The 18,592-nt window shown below is 39.4% G+C and overlaps 1 protein-coding gene across 1 annotated transcript in view; it reads right to left on the reverse strand.

The window, feature by feature from the left end:
* The window catches only part of KCNH5 (potassium voltage-gated channel subfamily H member 5), a 467,739-nt gene extending 450,058 nt beyond the window's left edge, over window positions 1-17,681 (reverse strand). The window contains exon 1 of the mRNA XM_007949104.1: window positions 17,609-17,681. Coding sequence (XP_007947295.1) covers window positions 17,609-17,681 — 73 coding nt within the window. The remainder of the gene's footprint in view (window positions 1-17,608) is intronic.
* Between the last annotated feature and the right edge of the window lie 911 nt (window positions 17,682-18,592).

The raw sequence follows: 18,592 nt of genomic DNA on the forward strand, positions 1-18,592 counted from the left end.
GATTATCTTCTGTGTCTGTATTAATTGGTTTCCCTTTTCTTTGTTGAAGAGGGTCTGTGCAATCCTTCTGCCTAGTCCGCCATCTTGCCCCGCCCCTCAGTATTTATTTTTAAAGCTCATCAGGTGGTTCTAATATGCAGCCAGTATGTACAAGTACAAATCTAGTGTAGTAATTCCTAACTGCTGGGAGTTGCAATAGAATCACTTCTCATGAGGGTCAAAACCACAGAGTCCTAGACTTCAAGGCAGACAAGTGAATTAACTTGCTCAGGACAGAACACAGAAATACAGCCACTGAGGTAAGTCCAATGCTCAGACAGGCATGGGAAACTCTGATCTAGTGCCTTGTTACTCACATTGTGGACTGGCATTACCTGTGAGCTTCTTGGCACTGCAGAATCTTGGGACCTACCCCAGCCCTTCTGAATCAGAACCTTCATTTTAACAAGATCCCTGGGTGCTTGGCAAGCATGTGAATGCATCCCTTCCTTCCTGTTAGAGTTGAGCATCAGGCCAGGAAGGCTGAAGGACTTGGGAGCACAGAAAAGAGCATCTGATGGGGAGAAGAAGAAACATTTAGGGCTTTCTATCCCATAAGATCATATTTCTGAACTGGTGTCTAAGCTTTAACATATTTATTAGACTGCTACCTAAAGGAGCTCTGGTAGTGCAGTGCCTAAGGCATTTAACTGCTAACCAGAAGGCTGGAAGTTCAAACCTATCAGCCACTCCTCAGAAGGAGAATTGGGTGATCTATTTCCATAGTGATATCCCTCGGAAACCCAAGGAGGGGACATTACGAGTTGTATCCAGCTTGACAGCAATGAGTTTGGTTTTTAGCCACTCCTTAGAAGGAAGATTGGGCAATCTACTTATGTAGAGATACAGCCTCAGAAACCCAAGAAGGGGTCACTTTAATACACACACACACATACAGAGAGAGAAAGGAAACACTTCCTCTTTACACAAGTACTTCTTCTGACAATAGGAAAAAACACACAGTCAGCTTAATACTACTACATATTAATTGTTGTTCCCAAAGGAGATCATATATAAACCATGAGGTCAAAAATCCTGGCCAACAGAAAATTTTGGGAGGAGAGGTTATAGTCACTTGATGAAAATAATATAAAAAACAATGAGGATCTTTCTTCACTTTCTAAAGTAACTCCAGGAAAAGAATATTTTCCTCTAAGCTGCTCTAGCAGTACCTGTTATCTAGCATAATTAGTGCTTTACTTTCTGTAAAAATTATACCTTTACCAGATTCCAGAAACCCTGTGGTCATTAACACTGGTGAAACACCTTTCTCTAGGTTAAGCATTTCTTTTTCTCTGTCTCTCACGCACATCCCTCTAGACAAGTATTACACAGCATTAGCACAAAGAAGTTTTCAAGTGTTTGGGGAAGTGACAAGACGTAAGAATTTTAGAGCACTGGAAAAATAAGATACGGAATGGAAGTGAGACAGGAAAGGAATTCACAAAAAGCCAGAAATACTGAAAAAAACACTTCTGCTAATTTATCATTTTCCCAAGGTCCAGGACTGCCTTTGAAGGAGCTCTTCCAGCACAGTGGTTAAGGCATTCAGCTGTCAGTGGTTAAAACTTACCAGCTGCTCCACCAGAAAAAGAAGAGGCAGTCTGCTTCTGTAAAGACTTACAGCCTTGGAAACCCTATGAAGCAATTCTATTCTTCCCTATAGAGTCACTGTGAGTCAGGATCCAGTCCATAGCAGTGAGTGTGGTTTTGGTTAAGACTGCCTCTGAGGAAAGTCAAGTGGTCGAGTGGATTTTCTCTCTTGTTTGATCAAATCCATCCTAATTTTGGAGAAGCACACCAGCCCAAATCATTGCTTTTTTGCTAACATCTTCAAAATCCTGTTGTTATGTGCTGTGGCGTTGGACCTGACTCATAGCAACCTCTCCTTGGGTTTCTGAGGCAGTATCACTACAGAAGTAGATTGCCCAACCTTCCCAATAAAACCTGTGTAACAATAACTAATTTTTAAGGGATTAGTTAGATAGAGTGTTTCAACAATGTATGCTGTCAAATACAAATTCACTATAAAGTCAAATTTAGGTTTAAGATTTTGGTTTCATTCAAAAGTTTACATAGTTTCTCGTTGGAATAAGATTTTATGAAATTCTGAAGATACATTTTGACAATCCACAAGAACCAAACTGGCAAAGCTAACTCATTACCTGCCCTGTGCTGGTCCTTTTCTGAACCTCCGCAAGTAGCATACAGAAATCACCTCTTCGCACAGTTAACGTGAGCTGAGCTCCCTTTGACTGCACTCTTCTTTTCCTCAAGAGGATGAAAAGGATAGTGAACTGATAGTGTAAGTGAATGCTGGATCTTTACTCCAAATCTGGTCTTCTTCCAATTGTCCCCTCTTGGGGAAATCTTCTCTCTCCATATCTACTCAGATGCTTGAGACAAAAACCCGGAAGTCATTCTTCACATCTCCTTCTCACTCATGCTATCCAACCCATCACTAAACCCTTGTGATTCTGCCAACAAAATATGTCAAGTGCACCCACTCCTCTCCATCTTTCCTGCTACTACCCCAGGCCAAGCCACTACCATCTATCGCATGGAATACTGCAATAGTCTCCTAGCTGTTCTCTCACTTTCACTCCTCTACCTCGAACACTTAAACATGTAATCATGTTTTCTGCTGCACTTGGAATAGAATGCAATCACCCTCACCCTAAATAGTCAGGTCTCTGTCTTTCCATCCACATCTCTCATCTTTATCTTTTTGCCCACTGTAACCCAATCACACTGGCCTCTAAGCTTCAAGAACTTAACCTTCCATTTTCTCTTTCTCTCCTTGGGACTGTTCATGTGTTTTCTCTTTTCCTGAACTATTTTTCTGCCCACTTATTATCTCACTAGCTCTTACTTTGGGTCTCAATTTAACACTATTTCCCTAGAAAGTTTTTCCCTGATACCATCTGCCAATTAAAATCAGTTCCTGTTACCCTTTCTCACAGTTCCCTGCCCTTTTCCTTCAAACTGCTTACCAAAATTTGTAATTATATACTTAAGATGGGTTTGTTGAATAGTTGTCTCCCCTATGACTGAGTTACATAAGGTCCAGAAGCATGTCTTTCTGTTCATCATACTATACCCACAAGTGTTTGTTCAATAACTAAATGAAATTTAAATGTTCTGGTTCTTGTTTAAAGTCATACAGTCAGTAAATGATTAAACAGTGCCAGACCTGAACATAAAGAAAACAAAAACCCTCACAACTGACCAATAACATCATGATAAACAGAAAAAAAAAAAAAAAAATTGAAGTTGTCAAGGATTTCATTTTACTTGGATCCACAATCAATGTCCATGGAAGCAGCAGTCAAGAAATAAGATGATGTACTGCACTGGACAAATTGACTGCAAATGTAGACCTCTTCCAAGTGTTGAAAAGCAAAGGTGTTACTTAGAAGACTAAGACGTGCCTGATCCAAGCCATGGTATTTTCAATTGCTTCATGTGCATGAGAAAGCTGGACAATGAAAAAAGAAGACAAAAGAATAATTGATGCATTAGGATGGTGGTGCTGGTGAAGAATATTGAATATACCATGTACTGCCAGAAAAACAAACAAATCAGTTTTACAAGTACCACTGGAATGTTCTTACAAATGACAATGGTGAGACTTCACCTTGCTTTAGATGTGTCTTCAGGAAAAAACAACTGTTAGAAAAGGACACAATGATGTGTAAGGAGAGGCTCAGTGAGAACAAGGAAAACTCCCATGAGATGGATTGACACTAGAGTCTCAACAATGGGCTCAGACATATCAAAGATTATGGACATGTTGCAAGGCTGAACCATGTTCCATTCTGTTAATTGGAGAGTCGCCATGAGTTGTAGAAGCTCAATGGTACTGAGCAACAACTGAGCAAGAGACATTATCAAGAATATATAGATAAGGACTGCCCAAGTATTTCCCTTGAGGAAACTGACAATTCTGTTTGAAGATCAATCAATAAATAAATAGGTGTCCCCACACAGATTTCCCTACACTCTAAAGATTGTTGTTGTTATTGGGTGCTGCTGAGTGGATTTTTGACTAATAGTGACTCCCTCTGACAGAGCAGAAATGCCCCTACAGGGTTATTGTGGCTGTAATCTTTACAGGAGCACATTTCCGGGTCTATCACCCATGGAGTAGCTGGGTGGGTTTGAACCTCCACCTTTATTTATTTGCAGCCAAGCAGTTAACCATTGTGCCACCAAGTATCCTTCACTTTGAATAGCATCTAACAAGTTATGAATTTAAAACTCACAGAGCAAATATTAATTTTAAACATGTATTCTGGGTATTGATATCGCTAGAAGCATTTAAGCACAACAGCATATATGGGCTTGTTGTTGTTGTTGTGTTGTTGTGAGGTGCCATCAAGTCCATTCCAACTCATAGTAACCCTGTTTACAACAGAATGAAACACTGCTCAGTCTTGTGCCCTCCTCACAAGAGTTACTATGTCTGAGCTCATTGTCGCAGCCACTATGTCAATCCATCTTGTTGAAGGTCTTCTTTTCCTCAGACTCTGTATCTTGCAAAGAATGATGTCCTTCTCCAGAGACTTCCTTCTGATAATAGGTCCAAAGTACATGAGACAAAGTCTCTCCACCCTTGAGTCTAAGAAGTACTCAGTCTGTACTTCTTCCAAGACAGGTTTGTTTATTCTCCTAGAAGTCCACAATAAATTCAATATTCTTTGACAACACCATAATTCAAATACATCAATTGTTCTTCGGTCTTCCTTATTCATTGTCCAGCTTTCACATGCATATGAGATGACTGAAAATACCATAGCTTGGATCAGGCACACCTTAGTTTTCAAAGTGACATTTTTAGCATACACAGCACATTTTATCTGGGTTTAATAAAATCTGGGACAGATGGTCAGACATCAGTATAAGTAACTTACAGGACAGGTCAGGTCCATAATGTTGTTTTCTGATATGAACAGTGTTCATTTCTCCTATATCAATAACAGAATGTTAAGACCAGTTTCTTTCATGTCCTTACAAAACATATCTTTATCCTACAGCACTATAGCAAGAAAGCATATATATTAATGTGTATAGACACATACACTTTGTATCTTCCACAATGAAACTAATTACTATATAATAATATTGGAAACATTAAAAAGACTATCACTGTGAGAGTTTTAAATATGCAAAAATTATCTGTTAATTTATTCAAACTTGTTCAGCTGTCATCAAAAGTAATATTATGCCTCTACTTTTCACCTCTTTGAAGACCAAAGGTACATTCTCACGTTTCTGTCTTTCTTTGAAGACATTAACTTCATAATTTTTCTAGCCAAAGTGGTTTAGAATACATGAGATATTTTAATATACATTTCTAAAACTTTAAAGGAAAGAATAATAGCAATTTTGTTACAGAAGATATTTTTACACATGCACAAAAAAGAATATTCAGCAGTTTAAAGATTCTATTTTCAATAGTTGGTGTTTTGCTCATGAGAAGATGGAGTTTTAAAAACTGGTCAGAGTCATCTGAAGTAAAATATAACTGCAATAATGGTCTATTTAATTAATAGTGTCCCTCTGGTAGCATAGTGGCTAAGACACTTGCCTGCTAACCAGACGGCTGGCGGTTCAAACCCACCAGCCACTCCTCGGAAGGAAGGTTGGGCAATCCTACTTCCGTAGTGATACTGCCTCGGAAACCCAAAGAGGGGTCGCTATGAGTCGGGGCCGACTCGACGGCAAACAACAACAACAACAACAACATAATACAATAGAAAACCTGCACCTGGTATATACAGATAATGACAAAATTTTACTAAATTTTATTACAATGAACTTTCTTAAAACATCTAAAGTCATAAAACCAAAAACTAAACTCACTGCCATCGAATCAATTCCAACGGAAACCCAAGGAGGGGTCACTATGAGTCAAAATCATCTCAATGGCCAAACCAAAACACAAACTCACTCTGTCGAGTTGGATCCAACTCACAGCAACCTCTCCCTTGTGTTTCCAAGGCGGTATCACTACAGAAGTAGATTGCCCAACCTTTGAGTTTTAATGACACCCATTGGGTTTCCAAGGTTATAAATCTTTATGGAAGCAGACTGTCCCATCTTTCTTCTGTGAAGCAGCAGGTAAGTTCTAACCACCAACCTTTTGGTTAGCAGCCAAGTGCTTTAACCACTGTGCTACCAGGGCTCCATAAGACATAGACTAGCTATATAATCTTGGGGAATAAAGCTAAATCCATCAAGATGCATTCATCAGGAAAAAAGAATATTGCATATTTAACATTTAAGCATCATTTTTAAACTCTGCAAATAAACTATCCTTGGTTTTGCAGTAGACCTGCATCTTTTCTGAAGGGATTATAAGTTTTCTTTGAAGTTAACCTTTTAAGGCAATCAAACACTAATGGCAAAACAACTAATGAAGAATTTCAATTAAAAGACTAGTCTAAGCTGCACATGAGGCACAAAAACAGAAGGGAAAATCTTCTGAATGCATTTACCATCCAATTAATGTTATAAACTTTGTCCTATCTTATTTATTGCTACTATCTGTGCAACAGGAGCTCATTGTTCATGGGAAAGAATACAGATCTACAATTCAATTCTTTTCTCTCCCTTGGTCAGATTTCACTAGGTCCTTTACAAAAGGAGGCTTTTATTTCTACTTTCTTCCTCAGCTTCTCCAGGAGCCGCCAGGTACTGAGGTAAAAAGAACTTGATGATTCTACCCTAAATACTAGTTTTTTTTTTTTTTATGTTGGGGAATCCTTTTTTATTTGTTTTATCTTTGTTCTCTTCTCCAAATACATACCCCTTGATAGAAAGTGAATCCAAAAATTTTTGCTCAGATTCACCAGGCAAGTATCAACTACTTACAGCTTTGCTTTCTCCTGGTTATAAAAAAGAAAATTTCCCCTTTGCCACCATACATAGAGAAAATACAAAAAAAGGTGAACATTTATGGAACCCTTATTATGAAGAGGCACTGTGCGAGATACACTTTATTTGTGGCTTCATGTAATTTTTCCAGTACCCTTGCAATGTAGGTGCTATTATCCTGGTGACCCTCAGTGTCTTATCTCAGGTTAGGGCTAGAGCTAAGACAAGAGTCTGGTCCTTAAGCCCGCAATGCCTTTGCCCTTTCCACCTGACTACTTTGCCTCAGAGAACAGCTGATAACACTATACTCTGAGTCTTGGAAATGTCCCACAGAATTCCAGAAAGATCCATTACTTTGTAAGTCTCTATGGTTGTTCTAGTAGATAAAAGAGCTTTATCACATGTTACATTCTTCCTTCAGAGATTTTCTGTTTATGAGCTACTCTTCAAGGTGTTCTTATCTTTCAAATTATAGCTCTTTTTTGGGTTCATTATGTTTATACAAATTAACCACATATGATGTTAGTTCATGCACTGAGATGAGTAAGCACAGTGACTGGACATGAATTACTCCATCTGCACACAGTACTTCCAGGTGGCACAAAAGAAGTACATGATGAAATTCTTATGCCTAAGGATTGACAGTCTAGTTGAGAAGGCTGTACTATTGCTTACTGAGTAGCAAGTCAAAGATGACTCTAATGATTCTAAAGTAAAATACTAAAATACTAATGACACCTTTGACAGAAATGGGGAAATACCAAAGAAAGGAAGTCAATTTGAGGATAAAGTAATGATAAGTTCAAGTGTGGCCACAATCAGTTTTAGATGACATGTGGCACGTGCCAGAAGAGAAATTCTATAGGCTACTGGAAACACAGGACTGGAGCCCAGAGGATAAAATGAAATTATGATAGAAGACAAGCTTGCTCTGAAAGGGAGAGTGAAGGTGTAAGAAAAAGAGCTGAAGCAAGAACCTGGGATTACTCATTCTTCAGGAGAGAAACAGGGTAAAAGAAGAAAAGACAGGGGAGAGAGAAAATAACAAAAGAATCCAGTAAAAAGGGCAAGGAAGGTGTGAAGGCCTGAAAGCCAAAGGGGTGGGGTGTGTGTGTATGTGTGTGTGTGTGTGTGTGTGTGTGTGTAGGGTAGAGTCTCAAACTGGGAAGCCAGAAAAATGTAGATAAAAAAAAGACCTTCACATTTACAAGAATGTTCATGTGTAATCTTCTCAAAAGTTTCAACATTATGGGCTGAACAGAAATCAGATGAAAGGAGGTACAGAAAGAAATGGTGACTAAGATAGACATGAACTACAGAATATGCACTCAAAGATTTAAACAACTACATGATAATAGCTAACTGTACAGATATGCTTATTATATACAAGACATTGTTTTCAACACTTCCCAAAATATTACCTCACTTAATCCTCACTATAACCCCCAAAAACTAAGGACTATGATTACTTGCCTTTTACAGATGAAGAAATTTACAGTAAGTTAAGTAAATCTCAGAGCTAGTACGCATGGAGCCAAGACTCAAATGCAGACCTCCAGAACCTATGGCTCCTAACCAATATACACACTACCCATCACAGAGACAAAGGAAAAACATTATTTTTGTCATTCTCTTCATTTTGCCTCCCCAGTGCTAGAACAGTGCCTAACACACAGTTGTTGTTGTTACGTGCCGTCGAGTCATCTCCGACTCATAACGACCTTATGTACAACAGGACAAAACACTGCCCAGTCCTGTGCCAGCCTCACCATCCCTACTATACCTGAGCCCATGGCTGCAGCCACTGTGCCAATCCATCTTGTTGAGGGCCTTTCCCTCTTTTGTTGACCCTCCATTTTACCAAGCATGACACCCTACTCCAGAGAATAGTCCCTTCTGACAACATGACCAAAGTAGGTTAGACGATGTCTGGCCTTTCTCTCTTCCAAGGAGCATTCTGGCTGCACTTCTTACAGGCCAGGTTTGCGAGTTCTTTTAGCAGTCTGTGTGGTACTTCCATCATTCTTCCCCAACACCTCTTCTCAAAAGCAACTCCTCTTCGGTCTTCCTTATTCATTGTCCAGCTCTCACATGCATATGAGGCAATTTAACACATAGTAGGCACTCGATAAAACTGTGTTGCCTTAATGAAAGATTAACTAGAGGGCATGAGGATCAAACAAAATGGTAGGAGTTATTTTTAGGGGACTTTATTCTGGGTCTAGGGGTCCACGAGTAGAGCAAACGGTTAAGTACTCAACAACTAGTAGAAAGCCTGGCAGCTTGAAGCAGAGGTGCCTTGGGAGACAGGCCCAGTGATTTGTTTCTACCAGGCTGTAACCTTGAAAATTCGATGAAACACGTTTCTACTCTTGACACACATGGGGTGACCAAGAGTCAAAATTGACTCAACTGCAATTAACAACAACAGTCTGAGACTATTTAACTCTCATTCCAGAATTCCTCTATTCTTTCAATGCTGGAATTATATGAAAATTAACTCATTGTGCTTTAATTTTCTCCAAATGAAACTGATGCCAGCAGACAGAAGACTCTTTCCGAAAAGGTCAGGACAAGGATTAACATTCATGCCCCCTCAATCCAAATACGTTGTTCAATTCTCAGTTACATTTGGCAATTTGAGGCTGGACCTGCAGTTTCTAAAAAAACAAAATCCATTTTCCCTTTTCTGCTGGGTACTGCATAAGATTATAACCTGCTCCCCATGGTAAAACTCACTCAGACAATACTGAAGCTGTAAGAATCAATTTTCAGGGCTAAAGCACATTATCAATAACCCCTAACTGCAAAATGTTTTGGGTTTTTTTAATCATTTAATTAGAATCTACATTTTTTTTCCCTTAGAATCTATAATTTTTAAGCAGTTCTTTCTCACATAAAATAGTTCCTCTTTTAAGCCCTGAAAAATTGTAAGAGGAAAAAAGAAATATTTCAGCTGCAGTTCAAGTTGGAATGGAGGATGAGAATTTGGATCATTTATACATCCGCCTAAAAGACATTCCCAACAGACCCATACCTTCTCATGAGTCCCATCTGACTTGCCCTATACAGTGCCATTTCCTTTTCCAGGTATCTCTACTGATTAAAAAATATTTTAAGCTATGCAATTATTTATATAAGCATACTTAATAAATTTAATCAACTTTGCCTTGGGGGGAAAAAATCAATTATGGACTTGGATGATTTAGGAGACAAAAATCAAAAAGCATTTATTTGACTAGTACTTAGAAGCTATGTGCTCTGCACTATGAAGATATAAAAGTCTGTTCAAGACATGGTGCATATCCTCAAGGAACTTAATTTGTGTACCATTATCTTCATGACTTCCTAGTTACATGTCTTTACTTCTAGAAAATGCTATGATTGTGTTCCTCAGCTCAGATCTCAGATCATATATATCTTGAAGTCTGTAGAACCTTGTACTTACATGTTGGGACCAGATCCTAAGAGAGAGTGAAATCCCTTTCCGATAACTCTTCAACTACTCTTCTATCCAAGTTTTTTATTCTATAATTAATTTTATCTTTTCCACACACAAAGCTACCATCTAGATGGTATACAAATATGTCCCTTTATTTGTTATTATCCACATATAACCAAATACTAAAATAATGTGTAAAATACACACTGATTTATGTGGCAATAATTATCACTACCCTCATTGATCAAATATCTTTCAAGACTTAGCCTGTCTAGTATTAACTTCTACATTATATAAAATGGCAATATTTGAACGATTATTTTCAATTATTCAAAAATGATAAAAAGTTATACAATATATTTTTAAGCTAAAATATTTACTGGGAAATGCTGAAGGCCTAAAGTATTTGACTGCTAACCAGAAGGCTGATAGTTCAAACCCACCAGCCACTCCTCAGAAGGAAGGCTGGGCAATCTACTTCTGTAGTAATACCCCCTCAGAAATCCAAGGAGGGGTTGCTATGAGTTGGATCCAACTCAACAGCAGTGAGTTTGGTTTGGTTTTTTAATTGGTAAATGGTTATTTATAAATGCCCATTTCTTAGAATGCATTAAGACTATTTTCTATGAACCCAACTTTCACAGTAATAATTGTGACTGGTTTTGGATTCTGATTTGTTATTGATGCTTATTTGATTTCATAATATGTCTCTTTTATTCATAAAAGTGCTCCATGACATATTTTAATTTTTCCCAGTAAAATTAATATGTTTGGGATATTTCAAATCATCTCTTGGTATATTGTTTCTAACTCTACCACCACCAACAACAACAATTTAAAAAAAAAAAAAAAAAACACCTAAAACCAAGAGTGGGACTTGCTGACAGATGTTAAAGCAAAACCTCTTAATGTAATATATCCACAATGATATGCTTTGGGGAGTAAGCGCTCAACTCCTGGCCAAAAGTCCTGGCATCTGCTTCCAAAAGGTCACAGCCTGGAAAACGCTTTGGAGCACAGTTCCATTCCGCACACGTGGGGTCGTCATGAGTCAGAATTGACTCCAGAGCAACCAACAACAACAACAACATGTCAGGAGAACTTTGAAGATAATTTGTTTTAGCCTTGTATTTTATTTATAAAGAGATTTAGATAAGGTCAAAATGCAAAAATCACATATAATTTCCTAAGGAAATAATTATAAATCAGTAAACTATCTTTCAGTAAATTTAAAACATTGTCATGGACTGAGTCTACTTCACCATTTTAAATTATATCAGGGCATCTGATAGAGGAAAAATATTGAAATTGAAAATATATAGTCATCTTTCCAAGGTGCAGCATTGCTTATATGACATTTTTCTGCACAACTTTCTATTTCATATATGTTACAGCATACTGGAATTGTGTATTACAATTAAAGTTTTATTGCTCTCAAAAGTAAATGTTTTATTAACCTAAACTTAATTTAAATATATTTCTTTATATCAACCATTTTTATTAACATCACATTCATTTGCTTATAAATTTTTAGTTGCCAACAAGTAAAATAAGATTTCAAAAATTAGAAGAAATAATCTTTTTTCATTTCACTTTCCTGTATGTCTCATATTTCAGAAATGTTCTTCCAAGAGCAGCAAACAGCTACAATGACTCTAAGTCCCCCATCAAGTAGGGGGGGGAAACAAAACAGAGAAGAAAAATTAACTACTTGTTTCACCTGTGACAGAACCTATAGTGACCTCTTGTGGTAAATATTAACTAAAAAGCCTTGGCGGACAATACAATTTGTTCCTACACTGGGCTCTGGAGAATGGAAGCATTGTCTCTCCATGCTAGCAAAAAGCTGCTGTTAGCAATGAAAGTAAAAGGTAAACATTGACTAGAGGACTTCTTTATGGAAATCTACTCAGTCATCTGTCAATAACCATAAAATAACCATGTTGTTGTTGTTGCTATGTGCCGTCGAGTCGGACCCGACTCATAGCGACCCCCCGTTGGGTTTCCGAGGCAGTATCACTACGGAAGTAGATTGCCCCATCTTCCTTCCGAGGAGTGGCTGGTGGGTTTGAACCATCAGTCTTTTGGTTAGCAGTCAAGTACTTTAGGCACTATGCTACCAGAGCTCCTAAAATAACCATAGCTCCTCTATTAAAAAAATAATAATGATATTTTTTAAAAAAAAGTATCCTTTTTAGAAAGAAAGTTAAAAAGATGGCTAGTTACATGGATTTCTTGCACATCCCGTATCTGGCATCAAGTAGAGGATAGACAAAGATCAATTTCTAATGAAGACACAGTATCCTGGATTAGCACTATTCTCGTTCGCAATGTACTGCCGTCATTCTATAATACTGTGTGGGGTCCTAAAATAAGAGGCCATCCTCTGGTTCATTTATAAAGATAATCTAGGGAGAAGTCAGTATAATTTCAACCTCTGTGATATTTTAAAAATAAAAGCAGTACATTAAGAGACCTGAATAAACCAATATTTCCTGAATAGTGTGACTCAGATGTTAAAGAAACCCTTTCAAGAAAAAAATATCAATAACTTCATACACACACACAAAATCCACTCATCTTCCACCATTTCTTTTAAATTGCATAATACTTTTGTTTTTAAATCATTAGTTCCCTGTTTCCTCTCCTACATACTGTCTTTTGAGATTTCAGATTTTACACATAGTAATTATAGCACAAGGAGTCTGGTGGCTTATGTTTGGCTGTTAATTGAGAGGTCTGCCATTGCAACCCACTAACTGCTCTGCGGGAGAAAGATGTGGCAGTCTGCTTCTGTAAAGATCATAACTGTGGAAACCTACAGGGCAGTTCTGCTCTGCCTCACAGGGTTGCTATGTGTTGGAACTGACTGCACAGCAATGGATTTTTAATTATAGCACGAAAATAATTCTAGAGTTTCCTGTAAGTAAGAAATGGCTGGATAAAGAAAGTCCTTGTTCAACACAAATGTTATAAGAAAAATGGAAAATTGAATAGAGCTTCTTTTGAAAGTGAAGTGGTTCCTAAAATATTATCTTCCATTTTCTTCTTTCCTCAAAGAGGAAAACACTTCTGGTTTTTCATAAATAACTGATCTTAGAGTTTGAAATATTAATAATTAAATTCTAATAAGAGACATTTTCATAGATATAATTTTTCAAAATGGCAGCTTAATTTACTGTCATCCAAACTAATTATTTCTGCTTATTCATCAAAGAATGAAAGACAAAATAGGAATAAAGCATGCTGTCTAATTTCAAAATAAAATTCCACCTAAATGTTCTAAGAGCTATTGCTTTCTTTCAGGAACCCACAAGTCTACCGCTCCCTACAGCCTAATTTATACTGATAAAGAGCATGCATAAATAATTGAAATTTAAACAAAGGAAGATGCCCATTGGAGCCAGATCTATTCAGCATATGCTTGGAGCAAGAGCATTCCAGTAGACCTCAATGAGATGGAATGAACTCATCTGTTACTCCCCAAACTCCCTTCCTAACCAACCAAAAATTTATCTAAACTTTCCTATTATATTGATACTCTTGACTTTTACAATGTCTGGAGTAATAATGTGCTGTCTATATTTACTGGAACCACATGTTAAGAATGATTATAATTCCTTGTTATGTCTAAAAATTATCTAATCTTGTATTTTATCTTAAAACTACAGAGGAATTCCCTGCAACTATTATTTCGGGATTTGGCTATAAAGTGTGTGTGTGTTTCCATCCTACTCAGTATCTTTATTTTATTTTATAGACTTGAATCACCAGTAACAACTCATAATGCTTTCCCAAAACAGACTGAGTCAACTAAATAAGTTAAATAAAAATCCATTCCCAAGAGGTGTAAAATAGCAGCATGAAGACGATACTTGCTACTCTGGGGCCCAGAAACCACCACTGTTGTTCTGCAAAATTACAAGTGCAGAGTTTGGAACTTTATTAGAAAATCCTCAGGTTTAAAAACTGTTCTCACATAGACCACACTTCTTGTTCTTTTGCTCTACATCCTCAAGTTCTCTGATGGATTCCTAATTGGCTGAGGTTTCAGTTCATCAGTGTTATCTATGGACAAATTAATGTCTGATGTTGTCTCTTTATGGCCATTTCTCTTTTATGTTGAATACCTATTGTCTGTGTGTATGTGTATACTTCTGTCTCTTTCTACATCTCTCTTTTGCTCTTTGTGTATGTTGAGACAGAGGAAAAAAAAGAAGAGAAAGGGAGAGTCATTGTATGTTTCTCTGTATGTCTTTGGTCTGGCTGGATGCCCATCTGAGTGTTTATCTATGTGCCCCTGTGCTTCTCTCCATGTATGTTTCTCTATTGGTCTGTCTCTTACTATAAGATCTGATATTTTCAGAAGAAGAAAATGATGTTGTAACCATCAGAAAGAGAAGCATTTTATGGGGCAGAGGTAAACAGACACTTCTAGATTCTGTTTCTTCAATCCTTAAATATATTGTGAGCAGTGACTCCTTTTCTTACTTGTACCACTGAAGCTCTGCCAATACTTCACTTTGTGTTGTTAAGTTAGTGAACAATGAAATTCCCACTGTGACAAATGGGATCCATCTTTAAGAATTCTAAAGGGAATATTCTCTCTTAGCCTAAGTTAAACTATTTCTCATGATGAATGTTTCTGTTTCTCTGCCAAATCACATAGAAATGGTAACAACTTCAGGGCACTTCCACGTGAACATGTAGACCAACTTCATCCTGTAATTTCCAATCTCCAAGTTTCTTCCTATAACAGACCCTGAGAGTCTCCAGTATTTATTGCACACACATGTGCACATACTCAACACAAATATCTAACACATTTCAAACAAAGCTCAGATGCTTGAGCAGTGGTGTTCAAAGTTAGCCACAGGCAATTAGAGGTAGCATTTCAAAGGCAAAAACAGGTACATTATCATTTCCACTTAGTGTTCCCCATAGAAAGAAACCTTCAAACAATGAAGCCATTATGGGCATGGAGTGTAAAAAAGATAAAATATACTTAGATGCCAGACAGATCTTAAAGTGGTAGATGTAAAATGGAGGCAACAGAAGGAAGTATTTCTAAGCTATGTAAAGTAAATTGTGTTTCATGGTATATCTAAATTTATATATGTATATACACCTGGTCCTTAGCTGGAGTCTGTACCAGAAGTTTCAAGCAGATATGCTACATTAGTAAACTCCAGCCTAATGATGCTCAGGTTCACCTGCTTCATCAAGCTTGCAGGGCTGATTTTTTTAAAGCATTTTCTGAAAGTCTTCTCACAGACCAAATTGCATGCAGATGAAATAATCCAAGAGGATGAGAAAGCTGAAATAAAACTCCTATGTCTTAAATGGGAGCTCTGGTAGCATAGTGCCTAGGGCACTTGACTGCTAACCAGGAGGCTGGCAGTTCAAACCCACCAGCCACTCTTCAGAAGGAAGAAGGGGCAATCTGTAGTGAAACTGCCTTGGAAACCCAAGGAGGGGTCGGGTCCAACTCAACGGCACATGACAACAACAACAACACGTCTTAAATAGATGATTCTAATAAACCTTAAATTCCCCAAACTGGTTGTTTTCACAGTAATTTCTCTTCACACTCCAGGTCTATATATAATATTAATACAAGTTTTTGTAGAAATACAGAAATTTCCTACCATTGTGAATTTACGTTTTATATCTCCATAAGAAAGAGGTAGACTGGAATGGTTGAAAAATATTGTAGGGACCAAAATATGAGTACTAAAAAACATATGAGAGCAGTATTTTAAAAATATATATATTAGTGATCTTCTTCAACCCAGATGTAACACTCTACTGCTCCTGAGTTGTTTAGTGTCAGACAATGGTCAAAGTGGAAGAAATAAAGTCTGAAATGAAAGCCAAATGACCAAATACGAGATTTAGGAAAAACACTTTGGGACACCTAAATATATATAGCCCCAAAGTCAGGGAAAATATTTGCAAGCCTGGGTCTAGAAGAGATGCTAACCTAAGCATTAGTATAATCTAACAACTCAGAGGAAGCATGGTGCATTTAATTATTTATCATTTGATTGTGTCTCTGTATCTCCCACAGGTAGGAGCTTCTTGAGGACAGGGGAAGTGTCTTAATCATGTTTTTATCCAAGGGTCCCACAGAGTTTCTGGCATATAAGCACCAAGTAAGTATTTGTTCCAGTGAATGAATAAACACTGAATGATGGAACTGTATACAGTATTTTCACTACTTTGTCCCAAGCACTACTGTAATCCATATACAGAAATTAATTCTCCAAGCAAAGGATCTCAAAATCAAAAAGCAGGCCTCTGAAGGAAACACAGATTCATAGGATTTTCAACATATTTTGCTTATGAAATTGAAAACTACATAAAAGAATCTTAAACAAATGGAAGGTGTGTGTTTCAGAAAATTCAAAGTTTATAAGGCCTTAGAGTGAGCAATAAATTACCATTCTCATCCCAAATACCTAGGAGGAAATGAATACAAAAATGAATGGTATTTTAAAAACACTTTAAGGCAGGAGAAAACCTCAATATCAGGTAGAATGGCATTCTTGGATTTTTTTTTTCCCCCATTTCTTTAATATCAGTAGCTATTGTTTCATTTCCACATTTCTCCTGTTAAGTCAAATCAAATATATCATATAGACCAGTGCATATAAAAGAAAGAAACTTTAAACACAAATTTGACCCTAGTAATTGCTGTTTCTTCAAGCACCGGCTCTATCTTCCATATTCAACTCCAACTACACTCTCCAGCACAAGGTTCCCTCCAGCGGTACTCACTGGGGCCGAAAGTCTTTCCAGAGACTTACATTTTATCAAGTAGTCGCTTTAGTACCCATTCCCAGCTTGAGGGAAAGCCTTCCACTGACATTAACTGATAATATGGTCAGTCCCTGACTCCCACTCGAGGTGAAAACGTGGTGGAGGGACTAACAGGAAAGATAGCCCTCACCAAAGCGAACTCAACTCTATTTTTCAGACGTAGAATGCCGACCCCCTTCGCTTCCTCCGCCTCAGAGCTTTGGACAGGTGGGAAGGGGGCGAGTACCTCTTGGAGATGAGACGTAACTAACTTTCCTCTATTACCATCTAGTTCCCAACCAAACACCCCAAATCAGGTCTGACTGATAGCCGAAGCTACCAGGTCAGGTTGCCTACGTCCCCTTCCCCCCTTGGGATGGGATGGAGAGGGTGGGGGCGCGCGTAGGCGAGAGGGAAGTGGGGTTTCCGAGCCGCAACTCTGCTTACCACTTGAGCGCCTGACGATGTTCTCCAAAAATGTGTTCTGCGGTGCCACCAGCCCTCTCTTGCCCCCCGGCATCCTGGGTCTGGAGAGCGGCGGCCAGGATCCGCGGCGGGGGAGGGGGGGATGCAGGAAGAAAAGGTGGAGGAAGAGGTGGAAAAGGTGAAGCAGAAGATCGAGCCGAAGGAAGAGGGGGCGCGGCGGCGGCGGCGGGGTCCCCTGACTGTGTCTCGAGCCCGACCCGGATGAGCAGCTCTGGGGAGGAGAACCAGGCAGTTCATGGTAGTAGCGCTCCCCAGACCGCCGCTGCCCAGACTGTGGCGGTGCCGCACACGGGGCTCGGGAACCGCAGGCTCCGCGGGGCACAGTGCGCCTGCGCCGCCCCCGCTGTCGCTGTCCCGCCGGTGCTGATGCTGAGGCTGCTGCTGAGGCTGCGGCCGCGGTGGCGGTCGCCTCCGCGCGGACTCAGCATTCCTCCCCCTGCCCCGCGCCCCGGGGCCGGGGGACCAGGAGGAGTGGGCAGGCCCCTTCTCTCCCAGTCCCTCTAAGTCCAGATCCAGACCCCTGTGCTGCGCCTTCCTCTCCCCTTGCCCCTACTCCAGCCCTCCCGCGCGGCTGGATCGCAGCTGCCCAGCGAAGCACAACTTCTGCACGGCTGTGCGCCTAGTGGCGGCTCCTTTCTTCCGGGAGATCCAGGCAAGCGCTTGCTGTCCAGTGGGGCTGTCAAGTAGGAGAGGCAGCCGAGTCACACTCAGGGAAGCTGGGAGGGCAATCAATGGGCAGTCGGGGGGGGGGGGGGGCGTGTCCGGTGGACGCGGCGGCCGGGCTAGAGGTGCTGAGGGGCGCCCGCTCCGGATGAGGCTGAGAACCCAGCAGGGACTGACCAGCGGCGCCTAGGGACGCAGAGCGGCCACCTGACGCTGCGATCGCCCCCCTCCGGGCTTCGCCGCCCAGAGCCTCAACAGATGAGCTTCCAGCACCCCCGCCTC

Source organism: Orycteropus afer, unplaced genomic scaffold, assembly GCF_000298275.1.
Source record: "Orycteropus afer afer isolate SDZICR_OR568_19922 unplaced genomic scaffold, OryAfe1.0 scaffold00237, whole genome shotgun sequence".
Taxonomy (NCBI): domain Eukaryota; kingdom Metazoa; phylum Chordata; class Mammalia; order Tubulidentata; family Orycteropodidae; genus Orycteropus; species Orycteropus afer.